The 14,269-nt window shown below is 37.5% G+C and overlaps 1 protein-coding gene across 1 annotated transcript in view; it reads right to left on the bottom strand.

The window, feature by feature from the left end:
- Window positions 1-861: 861 nt before the first annotated feature.
- Window positions 862-14,269, bottom strand: part of dcbld1 (discoidin, CUB and LCCL domain containing 1) — a 35,343-nt gene continuing 21,935 nt past the window's right edge. The window contains exons 9-15 of the mRNA XM_051875493.1: window positions 10,666-10,787; window positions 9,661-9,817; window positions 9,487-9,579; window positions 8,643-8,727; window positions 7,773-7,822; window positions 6,108-6,227; window positions 862-3,941 (exon numbers count right to left, since the gene is read on the bottom strand). Of these exons, the coding sequence (XP_051731453.1) occupies window positions 3,361-3,941; window positions 6,108-6,227; window positions 7,773-7,822; window positions 8,643-8,727; window positions 9,487-9,579; window positions 9,661-9,817; window positions 10,666-10,787 (1,208 nt within the window). The 3' untranslated portion in view covers window positions 862-3,360. The remainder of the gene's footprint in view (window positions 3,942-6,107; window positions 6,228-7,772; window positions 7,823-8,642; window positions 8,728-9,486; window positions 9,580-9,660; window positions 9,818-10,665; window positions 10,788-14,269) is intronic.

The raw sequence follows: 14,269 nt of genomic DNA on the forward strand, positions 1-14,269 counted from the left end.
ATTCTCAACAAAAACATATGAAATTTCTTTCTTTTTTTTCTTTAGAATTTCTCTAAAGGTTCAATAAATGTTCCTTTTTAAAAAAAAAATCATACTATTATTTCATGTCAGGCTTAAGGCAAATGTCTCACTCGTGTATAAATGAACCACGTGACCGCGTGGCTGCGAGATCAAAGGTTGTCGCAAATCTCTCTTTCAACAGTTCTGCTTTTAACGAAGGCTCACCTCATTAATGTTAACATATGACTGGGCGCTTCGGCAAGGTAATAAAGCAACGTGATATCGACCTTATTCATATTCATAATAACCTAGCAGGGTTTTAACGTGCAGGCGTTAAAGGATTACGCACCCTGGCGTGAACTATCAGCCCACACAAAGTTCCGCTTCCCACAAAAGACCTCCCACACACACATTCATACAAAACACAAAGCTTTTTAAGTTTATGACTACTATTTGATAACACTTAAGTAATCATACAGATGAATAGCATTTTATAATGTAGCTAACAATGTCTGCTAGTTATTAAATTGCTGTTACCAAACTTAACCAATTAAAATGCTGCTCTTTCTACCCGAAATCTACCAGAATCGAATAGATGAAGACTCCTGTTAACATAGTCGGTCAGGCCAGAGATTGTTACACACTTTGGGTGGGAAATGTGATACAGGGCGCCTGAATGGTAGATTTAAACAACAGGGTCACCATAAACTGCTGCCCCATAACTAACACCCCCCAGTTACATTCCTGATCACTCTCCCACTGGGACACCTCTTGTGTGACATCCTGCTTTCACCAAATACTTAGATGATCCTGCTGATTAAAAGACGTTCACATATTTTAAAGCAAGAGGCCATCGCAGGATAGGCTGAACTGCTGGTGCTTTTAATCAGGGTTTAGACAAGCACAAACACAGCACTGAGATTCTCAGTGGCACAGCACTTCAACACACCAGCATGGCATATCAAACATTAACCATCGAGCACATCCCCCAAAACATTTCACAGAAATTAAGACCTGTCAGTAATCTTTAACAAGGATTGTCCTTTAAACAGCAGCAACTCCCAGATCTTCTGGATGCTTAAAAGGAGAGTTCACCCAAAAATGAAAATACCATCATCATTTACTACAAACTAGACTTTTATCTCTTCTGTGGAACACAAAGGAGAAATGTTGAAGCTTCAAAAATGACTATGGAAATACATTCTTGATCATTTCTCCTCATGTGCTCCACAGAAGAAAAATTCATATGGGTTTGGAATGAAATGAGAATGAATAAACAGTTTTTGGGTGAACTAAATCATTGACAGCACAAAGTAACATCTCATTTTGCTTTTTAACTAAATATACATTTCAAAACTGTACACACATACTTTATACTCCTATAGACAATCCAAATAAAAACAGCATCAGATAAGAAATTTTAGTCTGTTATTGCTCAATTTGCATATGGAACAAGGGGCATCCAAAACAACAAAATCAACATCAATATTCAGCAAAGATCAGAACTTTTGAGATTCAACAATGCAGTTGCATACAGCAGAATGAGATGAAAAATCATCCAAAATGGCTGAATCTAACAACCCTTACACCCACTATACATTGGATATGAGCAGCATGTCAAAATCAGATCACTTTCAGATCATCATTTCGCTTGCATTATGGGAACAGGCTAATTTTGTTGCATCGACACACAGCTTGCTTCCATTTTAGATTGCGTAGATAGATATTTTCACCTTATTTCATGTGTTTTGATTGATGTAGAGAGAGAGTTCAGAGCCTTAAGTTCAACTTTTATGAGAAGGATCAAAGTAACTGCCCAGGAACTTGCGTTACTCCAGCCACAAGGTTCCCAAAGATCTCCTACTTGCACCAGGAGAACTTCTGATCCTCTTGCTGTAATATGTTGTTTTCTGCCTGTAGACCTTTGTCAATTTTCAAACAGCTCTATTGTTACAATGTTGGTTGTTCATTTACATATACTGTACTATGTATACTCTTTCAGCAAGTTACCTGCATCCAGATGTTCCCGTTAGTTTGTCGCAAAAAGTCCACCAGATAATGTAAAAAATGTCTTTTGCTGACAAATAAACAGGGATATCATGGTGCAGGACACATGGCGAAAGAGCACACATTGTTCATTTACATGTATTACCGACATTGTCATAATACAAAGCTGATTGAAAATGGATAAAGTTCACCCAAAAATGAAAATTCTGTCATTAATTACTCACCCTCATGTCGTTCCACACCCATAAGAACTTCCTTAATCTTTGGAACACAAATTAAGATATTTTTGATAAAACTCGAGAGCTCTCTGACTCCTCCATAAACAGCAATTTAATTACCATTTTCAAGGTCCAGAAAAGTAGTAAAGACATTGTTAAAATAGTCCACGTGACTGCAGTGGTTCAATCTTAATTTTATGAAGTGACGAGAATACTTTTTGTGTGCAAAAACAAAACAAAAATAACTACTTTATTCAACAAATTCGCCTCTCCCCTGCCATTCTCCTACACCGTTTACGTTCAGTGCTTCCAGGTTCTACGTCAGAACGCCGACTCGGTATTGGCCGATGCTGCTCACGTGAGCAGCACGACGCATGCATGTGATGCTGACGCAGGAGCCGGCCAATAATGAGTCAGGATTTTGAACGTCAACAGCGTAGGAGAACGATAGGGAAGAGACGAATTTGTTGAAATCATTTTTGTTTTGTTTTTGTACACAAAAAGTATTCTCGTCGCTTCATAACATTAAGGTTGAACCACTGTAGTCACAACGACTTTAACGATGTCTTTACTACTTTTCTGGACCTAGAAAGTAGTAATAAATTCTGTCTATGGAGGAGTCAAAAGAGCTCTCAAATTTCATCAAAAATATCTTAATTTGTGTTCCGAAAATGAACGAAGGTCTTACAGGTTTGAAGCGACATGAGGGTGAGTAATTAATGACAGAATTTTCATTTTTGGATGAACAAACCCTTTAAGGATGCTCAGAGAAAGTTGAGATGGTGGTCACATTGTAAAATACATGAAAATCTGGCTCACATTCACAGTTTGTGTCCGAGTAGGGAACAAATGCATCATCGCAGTTATCCCTGCAAATCTCTGCATATTGCATTTGATTGAAAATAAAACTGGCACAAACAGGATCATTTAAAAAAAAAAATCTTGATTCATCAAGACAAAGTATCTCATATATACAAAAAACGTTAAATTACACAAACTGATCACGGCCTCCGCTGTCCTTTACAACTGCAGAAATACAAAAACAAGGAGTCCCTCATACACAAATAAGTTAAGAAGAGTCTGGAGGTGATTTTGTTGAGTCAGGTAAATCTGGAACATCACAGTATGGTTTTTCTCAGCTTCCCTCTGAGCTGCTGCCCTCTGGGTCGGACCTACTGCCCTCCGGGTCCGGTCTGAGTCCAGAGAAGGGCAGTCTGACACAGTCTCTCGGAGTGGAATAGCACTCCTGCACCGGCGACTTAATCTGGGGTTTCTGGTACGCCAAGCAACTCCCGTTCTTCACGACGGGCTTCGCGATTTTAGGGCTGTCGTAGATGTCCTCTGGGTAATTCCCCCTGTCTATTTTGATCTGGGGTGTCTGGTAGCCCCCAGACAGTCCTCCGATCACTTTCCTGCAGTTACTGCCCTCTACTGCTCGAAATGATGGGCTTTTGTTTAGTACCACCCCTGGGACGCTGTAGCTGGGATCAGGGAGGAAGGGATCTTTGCGGAAGGCGTGGCGCTCGATGATGGGCGTGGCGTACTCTGGCTCCTGATTGGTCAGTGGCAAAGCGTACTGGATGCCCGTCTGCAGGTGGTCGTAGTGAGAAGTAGCCTCGTTGTCCTTGTCTTTGGCCTCGGTGTCCATGGGCCTGAACGTCGAGCCTTTTCGAGAGACAGTGTCCGTGCCGAGCATGAGCGGCTGCTGGTATTCGGCTTCAGAAAAAGAAGAGAGAAATAGTTAGTACTAATGGTTATCCTAAAAATGCCTCAGTGTTTACTGGCGGTGTTATTTTAGTATTAATAATATACAATTTTAGTGGGCATTTTAATTTTAGTTTTTAGAAATTGTATGTGCTTTTGTCATTTCTATTAGTTTTCTTTAATATTTTTATATAGCTTTATTTTTTTCAGTTTTAGAAATTTTAGTACTTCAACTTTCAACAAACATTTATTTCAGCTAGTTTACAAGGCAACATTTCTCATTTCAACAATTTTCATTAGTTTTTCATAATATTTTTATTTTATTTTATTTCAAATTCAGAAAACAATTTGTACTAGTTTTAGTCGGGGTTATTATTGTTAACTAAATCTAAAATCTAAAAAAATATTTGTGAAAAAATGCATTATTTGAAATAAACATTAACTAAAATAAAATAAAGTAAGAAAATGAGAAATGTTGCGTTGGCCACCAGCTGAAATATCGTTTTAAGTATTAAAGTTTAAGTTTAAGTATTAAAATAACTAAAACTTAAACTATATAGACAAAAAAAAAAAAAAAAAAAAGACAAAAACTAAGATTTAACTAAAATGAAAATGAAAGCAGAAAATACAAAAATAAAATCTAATTCAAAATATTAAAAACTATAACAGTATATTAATGATACTACAAGTAACACTGGTTTCAGTTTAAAATCACTCCAATGTTGTTTTGGACCCCACTGTATAGACGAAAACAGTTCTTTAAAATATATATTTTTTGTGTTCCACAGATGAAAGAAAGTCGTACAGGTTTCGAACAATATGAGGGTGAGAATATGAACTTAAATTTTTGAATGAACTATCCCTTTAAACTTGCTCCATGCCAGTATAAACCAGGTTTTGCTGTTCTTCAGTTCATGTCTAGCTATCCTGAAACATGCCTGGCTAACCAATAAGCCATGATCATAAAATATGGTACCATAAACTCTAAATGGCATCAAACATGAAAGAAAATGTTATAGCAAAAAGGAAATCAATGAAACGTTTCAATATTTAAGGGACTCCAAGTTAAGCGCCGGGCTTGAAAACGGAGCGCCTGTAATCTGTCTGACGGCTTGCACAAACCTTGAATCATCAATAATTACAGCCCTGGAGGAGAGTAAGGGGAAAACTGCCAATTAAATATCAGCAAGCGTTTCCATCTGGCAAGCATTCAGACTCTTACAACTATTTCAATAAGGTTTTTTTTTGCTTTCTTGGCACATTGGAGGATGAAAAATTGTCTCACAACTCCTTTATCAGACAATAAAAAAATTCAGCTTAAGAACGTGAGCAGTCTGCTTCTTCAGAAAAATGAAACGCTCTTTGAGTCCACATTTCCACTTATACACAATGTCCTAACAGAGCATGTCAAGCAATAAAACAAACCAATAAATTACATCTCTATGTTAAATGTTTTTGCTCTGACTATGACAAGCACAACGTGCTATGAGACATTTTGTTGGCTCCATTACCGTCCCATCTCAGATGGAAGCTTCGGTGTTGTGGAGTATTTAATATTAAACTAACATAAACTACATTTTCAGTAGCATGCTAGCAACTCAGCTGTTTTGCCGCTTTGGATTATTATAAGTTATTACTATATTAAAAGTTTGGGGTCAGTAAGCTTTTAATGTTTTTGAAAAAAAAAAAGTCTAACCAAGGCTGCATTTATGTGAGTAAAAACAGTAATATTGTGAAATATTATTACAATTTAAAATAACTGTTTTCTATTTGAGTATATTTTAAAATGGGATTTATTCCTGTGATGCAAAGCTGAATTTTCAACATCATTACTCCAGTCTTCAGTATCACATGATCCTTCAGAAATCATTTGCTGCTCAAGAAACATTTCTTATTATTATCAATGTTGAAAACAGTTGTATTTTTGTGGAAACTGTGATGCATGTTTTTCAGGATTCTTTGATGAATAGAAAGATCAAAAGAACAGCATAATATTATAAATGCCTTCACTGTCACAATTTAATGTATCCTTGCTAAATAAAAGTATGAATTTCTTTAATGTGCAACAGTCTTCCAGCAGCTTCCTCAACACAGGGTAGCATTTTCGATATCGGTGAGGACAGAAAACATGCTTGATAATGGATGGGACACGGTGTGAGAAACACTGTCAATCTTTACCTGCCATTGCACTGGTTACCAGGTCCAGCTTCTGGATGGGGTCTTTCTCAGAGCTGTATTTGATGGTGAACTCTGTGGACTGGTGTCTGGCAAACGGCTGTTTTATCTGTCTCCAACAGCCTGTAGACAAGAATCATTCATCTGTCAGCCAGTCTCTGAAAGATGGTTTTATCTCTGTGCGAGTCAAGCAGATAAGCCTTAAATTATATATGTCTGAAAGGGCAGAACACAACATATATATTTGGAAGAGATACGTCATGATGACTAAGAACATTCTGTGAAGACTTGGAGAATGATATAGGTTAAAAAAAAATAAATAAAAAAAAATAAAAAAATGGTGCAGTCAAGTTTTATTCATGCAAATGTGCGCATTACATGATTTTCTGTATTTTAAGTTGTTCTGAAACCAATGTTAAAGGAAAAAGTTCACCCCAAAATTAATATTTTGACATTATTTACTCACCTTCAAGCTGTTATAAACCAGTACAACTATTTCTTAAAGGAACACTCCACTTTTTTTGAAAATAGGCTCATTTTCCAACTCCCCTAGAGTTAAACAGTTGAGTTTTACCATTTTCGAATCCATTCAGCCAATCTCTGGGTCTGGCGGTACCACTTTTAGCATAGCTTAGTTCATTGAATCTGATTAGACCGTTAGCATCTCGTTAAAAATTGACCAAAGAGTTTCAATATTTTTCCTAATTAAAACTTGACTCTTCTGTAGTTACATCGTGTACTAAGACCGACGGAAAATGAAAAGTTGCGATTTTCTAGGCCGATATGACTAGGAACTATACTGTCATTTCGGAGTAATGATCAAGGAACTTTGCTGCCGTACCATGGCTGTAGCAGGCGCAATGCTATTACGCAGCGTCTCTTACAAATGTCCCCATGGTTGCAAGGCACGCTCCCTGTGCAAGCACGGGGTCACAGACGCTGCATAATATCATTGCACCTGCTGCAGCCATGGTACGGCAGCAAAGTTCCTTGATCATTACGCCGGAATGACAGTATAGTTCCTAGTCATATCAGCCTAGAAAATTGCAACTTTTAATTTTCCTTCGGTCTTAGTACACGATGTAACAACAGAAGAGTCAAGTTTTAAATAGGAAAAATATTGAAACTCTTTGGTCATTTTTTAACGAGACGCTAACGGTCTAATCAGATTCAATGAACTATGCTAAGCTATGCTAAAAGTGGTACCGCCAGATCCGGAGATCAGCTGAATGGATTCGAAAACGGTAGAACTCAACTGTTTAACTCTAGGGGAGCTGGAAAATGAGCCTATTTTCAAAAAAAGTGGAGTGTTCCTTTAAATGGAACACAAAATGAGATATTTACAAAGATGTTCTAGCCGCTCTTTTTCATACAACTAAAAAAATTGATGAAGACCAGTGGCTCCAAAAACAAAAGCACCATAAAAGCAGCCCATATGCCATATTCTAAGTCTTCTGAAGTTATCTGATAGCTTCATTTGAAAACAAACCAAACCATTCATAAATGATCTCAACAAAAAAAGTCTGTTTTATCTACAAAACTATCACACAGCTTTAGAAGCACAAAACTGTATGGAAAACAGCAGTTTAAAATGTTCTTCAAAACACTGAATTTTTTTATATATTCCTTTAAGTGTTCCAGCCAGTTCAGTTAAAGCAAAAGTTTTACCTGTATGCTGTGTCTCTGCAGAGCCGTACGTGTTATCCTTTGTCTTCTTACTGTGGGACAATGAAAAACATCAGTGTCAGAGACACAGGTGGCAGATTCCAGGGTCTCTCACCACCTTCATCACTCTTAAACAAGAGAAGATGCCTTACTATTCCCTTGGAACATGACCATAAGAGGTTTCCATTCATTCATCCTCATTTCCCCACAATCCCCCTGTCCCTGAGCTCTCTCTCGGGGGGACTAATGCAGCTGGCACATCTCCTGACACTGACCTTTGACCCTCAACCCTCCTTTATCCCCCACAGCTCTCAGTCTCCCCATTCTTTACAAATCTAAATATCGCTGCAATATGTTGCAGTGGAATCACAACATCCACACGGGACTCACTCATATCAGCTTACACTCCCTCTTTTATTGACACCAATGGCTGTGGTATCTATTAGGGCAAGCTGGGAATCACTGGTGTGTGCACATACGCAATGCTGAGAATATGTCTGCTGTGTTTGATAACAGGACTAGTAACAGACAGTAACTGAACTGAGATAAGCCCGCTGTGCTCCAATGAATGTTAACATATCTGACCCTACCACCCTCTCAAGCCAGACACAACACGGAGAATACAGACAAAATATTCCTAACTTTCATCCTTTCTTCTTTAAAGTCAATCTGAAATCAAAACTGACCTATTTAATTTTTTTAATGCACATTTCTGGTCTTATTATGTATTTTGTAAACAACTTGTTGACACGTAAATCATAACAGAGGTCATTTACGTCTTGAAAGCCTTAAAAGGTATGGTAACATAAAAGACTTCAGGGAAAATAATAACAAATATGGCTAAACTAAAAAAAATTAATAAAATTCACTTACTTGTATAGCATTTTAACCAGGCAGATTCCCACCAGGAGCAGGATCACAAGAAGAATGGTGGGCACAATTATTACAACCATATTAACTGAAAAGAGAAGAAAATACGAGATGTAAATGTCTGAGATGAGGAAGAAAAAAAAAAAACCCTTAGTATAAAATATAATAGAATGAAACAATTTAGGAACACTCCGGACATGCGTTTATTTTGAGCATGACTGTTTGTAGACAGCACAACCGAGTTAATTTCATACAGCTTAAGGAGCAGGAGAATGCTCACTTTGTCTCCTGTATGGAATCTGTGCTTTTGGACATGATGACCCTGAGTGAAACCGGCCCGTCTCAAAGAGGAAGCACTGTTATCGTTGTGGCAATGGCGTACATTTGTGAGGCTAAATAAAACTAGAGAAAAAGCATCTCTTTATCTGTGGGGTCACCATTCTGCATTCACTGGATGCTTTCTAAGAGAGCTTTTGTCAACAATCAATTTTTTAAATTAAGTTTTAGTTTGTTATTTTAGTACTTTAACTTGAACTAAACAAAAATAAGAAATGTTGCCTTGACATCTAGCTGAAATAAAATATGTTTTTTAAAATATTATTTAATTTCAGTTCATGTTTATTTTATTTTAATTAATCAAAATGTTTTATGGGTTTAGTTTTAGATGACAATTATAACTCTGAGGTAGACAAGGAGAACCAATATACTGAGGAAAAAACGATTTTAGGTGAAATTTGAATAAGGGTAGGGAGGAAATATTTGCAAATTCTCAGACATTTGTCCAGTACATTTGTAACATAATCTGTATTAATTAATGAGTGATTAGTGTACGTTCTTAAAACCGTACCAAGATCAGCCTGAGAGGGCACTGGTTTCGTCATGTCACTGTGTATGGGCTGTGTAGGCTGAGCCTCCTGTGTCACCTGAGACGATGAATTCACTACATAGAGAAAAACTGAGGTTTAGTGGACATTTAATGAGAAAGATGAAATTGTAAAGCCTTTTTGTGTCAGACACGCACCTGGGATGGGTTTCACATAAGGACAGCCCAGCAGCTGCACTTTCATGGCAATTATCCGGTGCCACTGTTGAGGCACGACACGAATGCTTCGTGCTACGATGGAGGGATGGAAGGTGTTGCGTGTTTGGTGGAGGCTGTCAGTATTTCCTTCAAAAATCTAAGGGTAAAATACAACATTGCAACATTAAAAACATGAATGATACACAGTTAAGAAATCTCAAGGAATCTAAACTTATATTATTGACCCTTAATAAATGTCTCTGCTGGTCTCATTGTGTTTGATTCATTAGCACTTTTTATTCAAAAGAAAATTCACATTTTTCACAGCTGAAATAATAGTTCTGATGCAGTTTGGCCAAGGATAAATTTTAACCAACCTTCCAACCTTCTAACAATCCATCCATCCATCCATCCATCCATCCATCCATCCAACCAACGAACCATCCATCCATCCATCCATCCATCCAACCAACCAACCATCCATCCATCCATCCATCCAACCAACCAACCATTTATCCATCCATCCATCCATCCATCCATCCATCTATCTATCCAGCCAAACAACAAACCAGCCAACCAACCATCCATTTATCCATCCAACCAAAAAGCCATCCATCCATCCAGCCAACCAACCAACCATCCATTTATCCATCCATTCAGCCAACCATCCATTTATCCATCCATCCAACCAACCAAAAAAGCCACCCATCCATCCATACAAACAACCAACCAGCCAGCCAACTAACCATCCAACCAAAAAACAAATCCATCCAACCAACCAACCATCCATCCATCCAAAAAACAAAATCCATCCATCCATCCATCCATCCATCCATCCATCCATCCATCCAATCAACCAACCAACCATCCAGCCATCCATCCATATATATTATACGTCTATATAATTATTTCCAACTATTTCCAATTTCTACAGCAGAAGTTAAAATACTTTTTATGGTTGTATTGAATGTGTGATTATGGAGTGATATAAAGACAAAGTCTTACCATATCATTAGAGTTATTATACTGGACAAATGTCCGCCAGCGATTCCTCTCCTTGTACTCGATCTTGTAGTTTTTCACAAAATATTCAAAGTTTGTGATGGTCAAGCCTGTGGTCAGAATACCTATGAAACAAAAACATGACTCAGAATTATTTCATTTGAAAAGCACAAAAAAAAACTACCATTTAGTTTAGTCATACGGCATTTTGCCTCAAATGCTACTGAGGTCATTCTCCTGAGGACAGTGATGTAAGCGCTCAGCCAGCTGAGGAATGTGACAGCATGTAGGCTAAAGACTTCACTTCAGAGTGCCGCCCGTCATCAGCATCACAGTGGAAACCTGTGGCCGGCCTCTTTCGGCTACAAAACACATTCCTGAGGGAAACACTCAAGTGGCATATTCCCAGCAGACATGGAAACACCAACTGGAGACCCGAGGTCTGTTATTACTTCCTAACGTTAACTACATCACAGACGCGGGGACACCACTGTGATCATAAGAGCAATTCAAAGTGTGAAGCTGTGAGATTGAAGTGTGATGACTTGAAAGTTGTGAAAGGAAGCTAGTCATCATTAGAGAAAAGCTTGAAGAGTTCAAAGATATGCCACTATATAAAGAAAGTAAGGAAGTAAAGCTGAAGAATCAAAGAAATAAAATCAAAGCACCATTTTTAAAGGCAGTGATGTCCCTTCGTGTGGTCAAAGATGAATATACTGAAAACTAAACAAGCAGTTAAAATGGAGTATAAAATGTATAATTGCGGTTCTAAATTTCGACTGGATGACATAACCTGTAATTTTCCCACCTCCTACATGAAAAAAAAACAAAAAAACAATCAAGATCAGACATCCAACGCTGGTAATCATTTGATGTCATTTCTAAAATGGCACAGACTAAAGAAACATTCCATTGGTTGTTTTGGGAGAATTACAAGATGTCTGGAAGGCAGCATGACTGGAGCATTTTGTGGTCAGAATTGGGATATTTCAGTACTCCCATTCCGAATACCAGTATTACCAACAAAAACCTAAGATTTAGTAATCTTCAATATCACTGCAAGACGAATTACTAACTTCAACTGACAACTATTATTCGTACATTATATCCAACTTGCACATTACACGATACACACTACTGCTCACAAAGTTTGGGGTCATTAAGATTTTTAAAGTTTTTGAGCCTTTAAATAATATTGTGATTTAAACTAACTGTTTTCTATCTGAATATATTTTAAAATGTAATTTATTCCTGTGATGGCAGAGCTCAATTTTCAGCATCATTACTCCAGTCTTCAGTGTCACATGATCCTTCAGAAATTTGGCATTCAAGATTTCAAGCATTGATTTGGCATTCAAGAAATATTTCTCATTATCAATATTTTTTTGAAACACGTGATACATTTTTTTTTTTTTTTTTTTTCAGGATTCTTTGATGATTAGAAAGTTCAAAAGAGCAGCATTTATTTGAAATAGAAATCTTTTGTGACATTATAAAATGCCTTTACTGTCACTTTTGATCAATTCATCCTTGCTGAATAAAAGTAATAATTTATTTCAAAAGAAAAAAAAATAAAAATCGTACTAATCCCAAACTTTTGAACGACACTGTACATTACAGTGATTTTACCATGTTTAAGGGTGGTCCTAATTAACCGTGGTAAAATGGCCTTTTGTGGCTCATTGCTTTCATTTACTATACTCTCTAGTCTACAGCGATGTATTTTTCTTGAGGAAAAATAAACATGAATTTTTCATGCTTGTTGACAAAAGCTCTCTTAGAAAGCATCCAGTGAATGCAGAATGGTGACCCCACAGATAAAGAGATGCTTTTTCTCTAGTTTTATTTAGCCTCACAAATGTACGCCATCGCCACAACGATAACAGTGCTTCCTCTTTGAGACGGGCCGGTTTCACTCAGGGTCATCATGTCCAAAAGCACAGATTCCATACAGGAGACAAAGTGAGCATTCTCCTGCTCCTTGAGCTGTATGAAATTAACTCAGTTGTGCTGTCTACAAACAGTCATGCTCAAAATAAACGCATGTCCGGAGTGTTCCTAAATTTAAATGTGCTTTTGTAAGAGGGTTTGTATGTGTGATGAATGGACACAGAGAGGGCCTTTCTGTGCTTTTATGCAATACCAGGAACTGTTCAAAAGATGCAGATACCAGTTAGTTGTGGGGGGGTTGATGGGGTGGACGCTCATGTGCTCTGGGTGTGTAATTCTCCTCGGCACTACAGAGCCGATCATGAGAAAGACCTTCTGTGTGGATAATTACCCCACTTAACACCCTCTGGAAACCTTGGGTCTTTGGGAAATGTTTGTGTCTGTGTGTGTTAGGATCTGAAGGTGTGTTCAAACCATGTCGGAATTATGGAAATTACGAGATTCCGACTTGTAAGAAGCGCTTACATTCTCACTGAACTCTTAACTCTTTCCCCGCCATTCAGGTGTTTTTCCGGCAATCTGCGTTTTCACTGTTATATGGTAGGGGGTGCTGTTACAGTTCTTTTGAAATAGTACAACATCTCCAGATCCAAAGACAATCTAAGAGAATGATCTGCGTAAACCAGAAGGAGCAGACAGAAGCTAAAATAAAATCTTTGTTTGTTTGTTTTAAAGCAGAAGCTCTGTTCTTTCTTTTGATATATTGACTGTTTACATATTCATACAACAAAATATTCTGGGGACCATTTGTGAATATAATCAAAAATGCTGCCACTAGCTGGCAACTTTTTTTTTTTTTTTTTTTTTTTTTTTTTTTTTTTTAGGTAAAAGGATTAGTCCACTTTCAAATAAACTTTTCCTGATAATTTACTCACTCCCATGTCATCCAAGATGTTTTTGTCTTTCTTTCTTCAGTCGAAAAGAAATGAAGGTTTTTGATGAAAACATTCCAGGATTATTCTCCTTATAGTGGACTTCAATGTCCTCCAAACGGTTGAAGGTCAAAATTACAGTTTCAGTGCAGCTTCAAAGGACTTTAAACGATACCAGACGAGGAATAAGGGTCTTACCTAGCGAAACGATCGGTCATTTTCGAAAAAAATACAACTGTATATGTTTTATATAAACAAACGTTCGCCTTCTAAGTGCTTCCGCCAAAACCCCATTTCTGCATTCTCCAAAATGCTTACGCTGTATGTCCTACACCTTCCCTATTCTACTTACGGAAAAAATATAACTGGCGCTGCGTTCGTTCCGTAAGTTGAATAGGGAAGGCGTAGGACATACAGCGTAAACTTTTTGAAGAAATGGGGTTTTGGCGGAGGCACTTAGAAAGCGAACGTTTGTTTATATAAAGCATATACAGTTGTATTTTTTTCGAAAATGACCGATCGTTTCGTTAGATAAGACCCTTATTCCTCGTCTGGTATCGTTTAAAGCCTTTTGAAGCTGCACTGAAACTGTAATTTTGACCTTCAACCGTTTGGTGTCCATTGAAGTCCACTATAAGGAGAATAATCCTGGAATGTTTTCAGCAAAAACCTTAATTTCTTTTCGACTGAAGAAAGAAAGACATGAACATCTTGGATGACATGGGGGTGAATAAATTATCAGCAAATTTTCATTCAGAAGTGAACTAATACTCTAACGCTGTTGA

This window comes from Ctenopharyngodon idella, chromosome 20 (assembly GCF_019924925.1).
Source record: "Ctenopharyngodon idella isolate HZGC_01 chromosome 20, HZGC01, whole genome shotgun sequence".
In the NCBI taxonomy this organism is placed as follows: domain Eukaryota; kingdom Metazoa; phylum Chordata; class Actinopteri; order Cypriniformes; family Xenocyprididae; genus Ctenopharyngodon; species Ctenopharyngodon idella.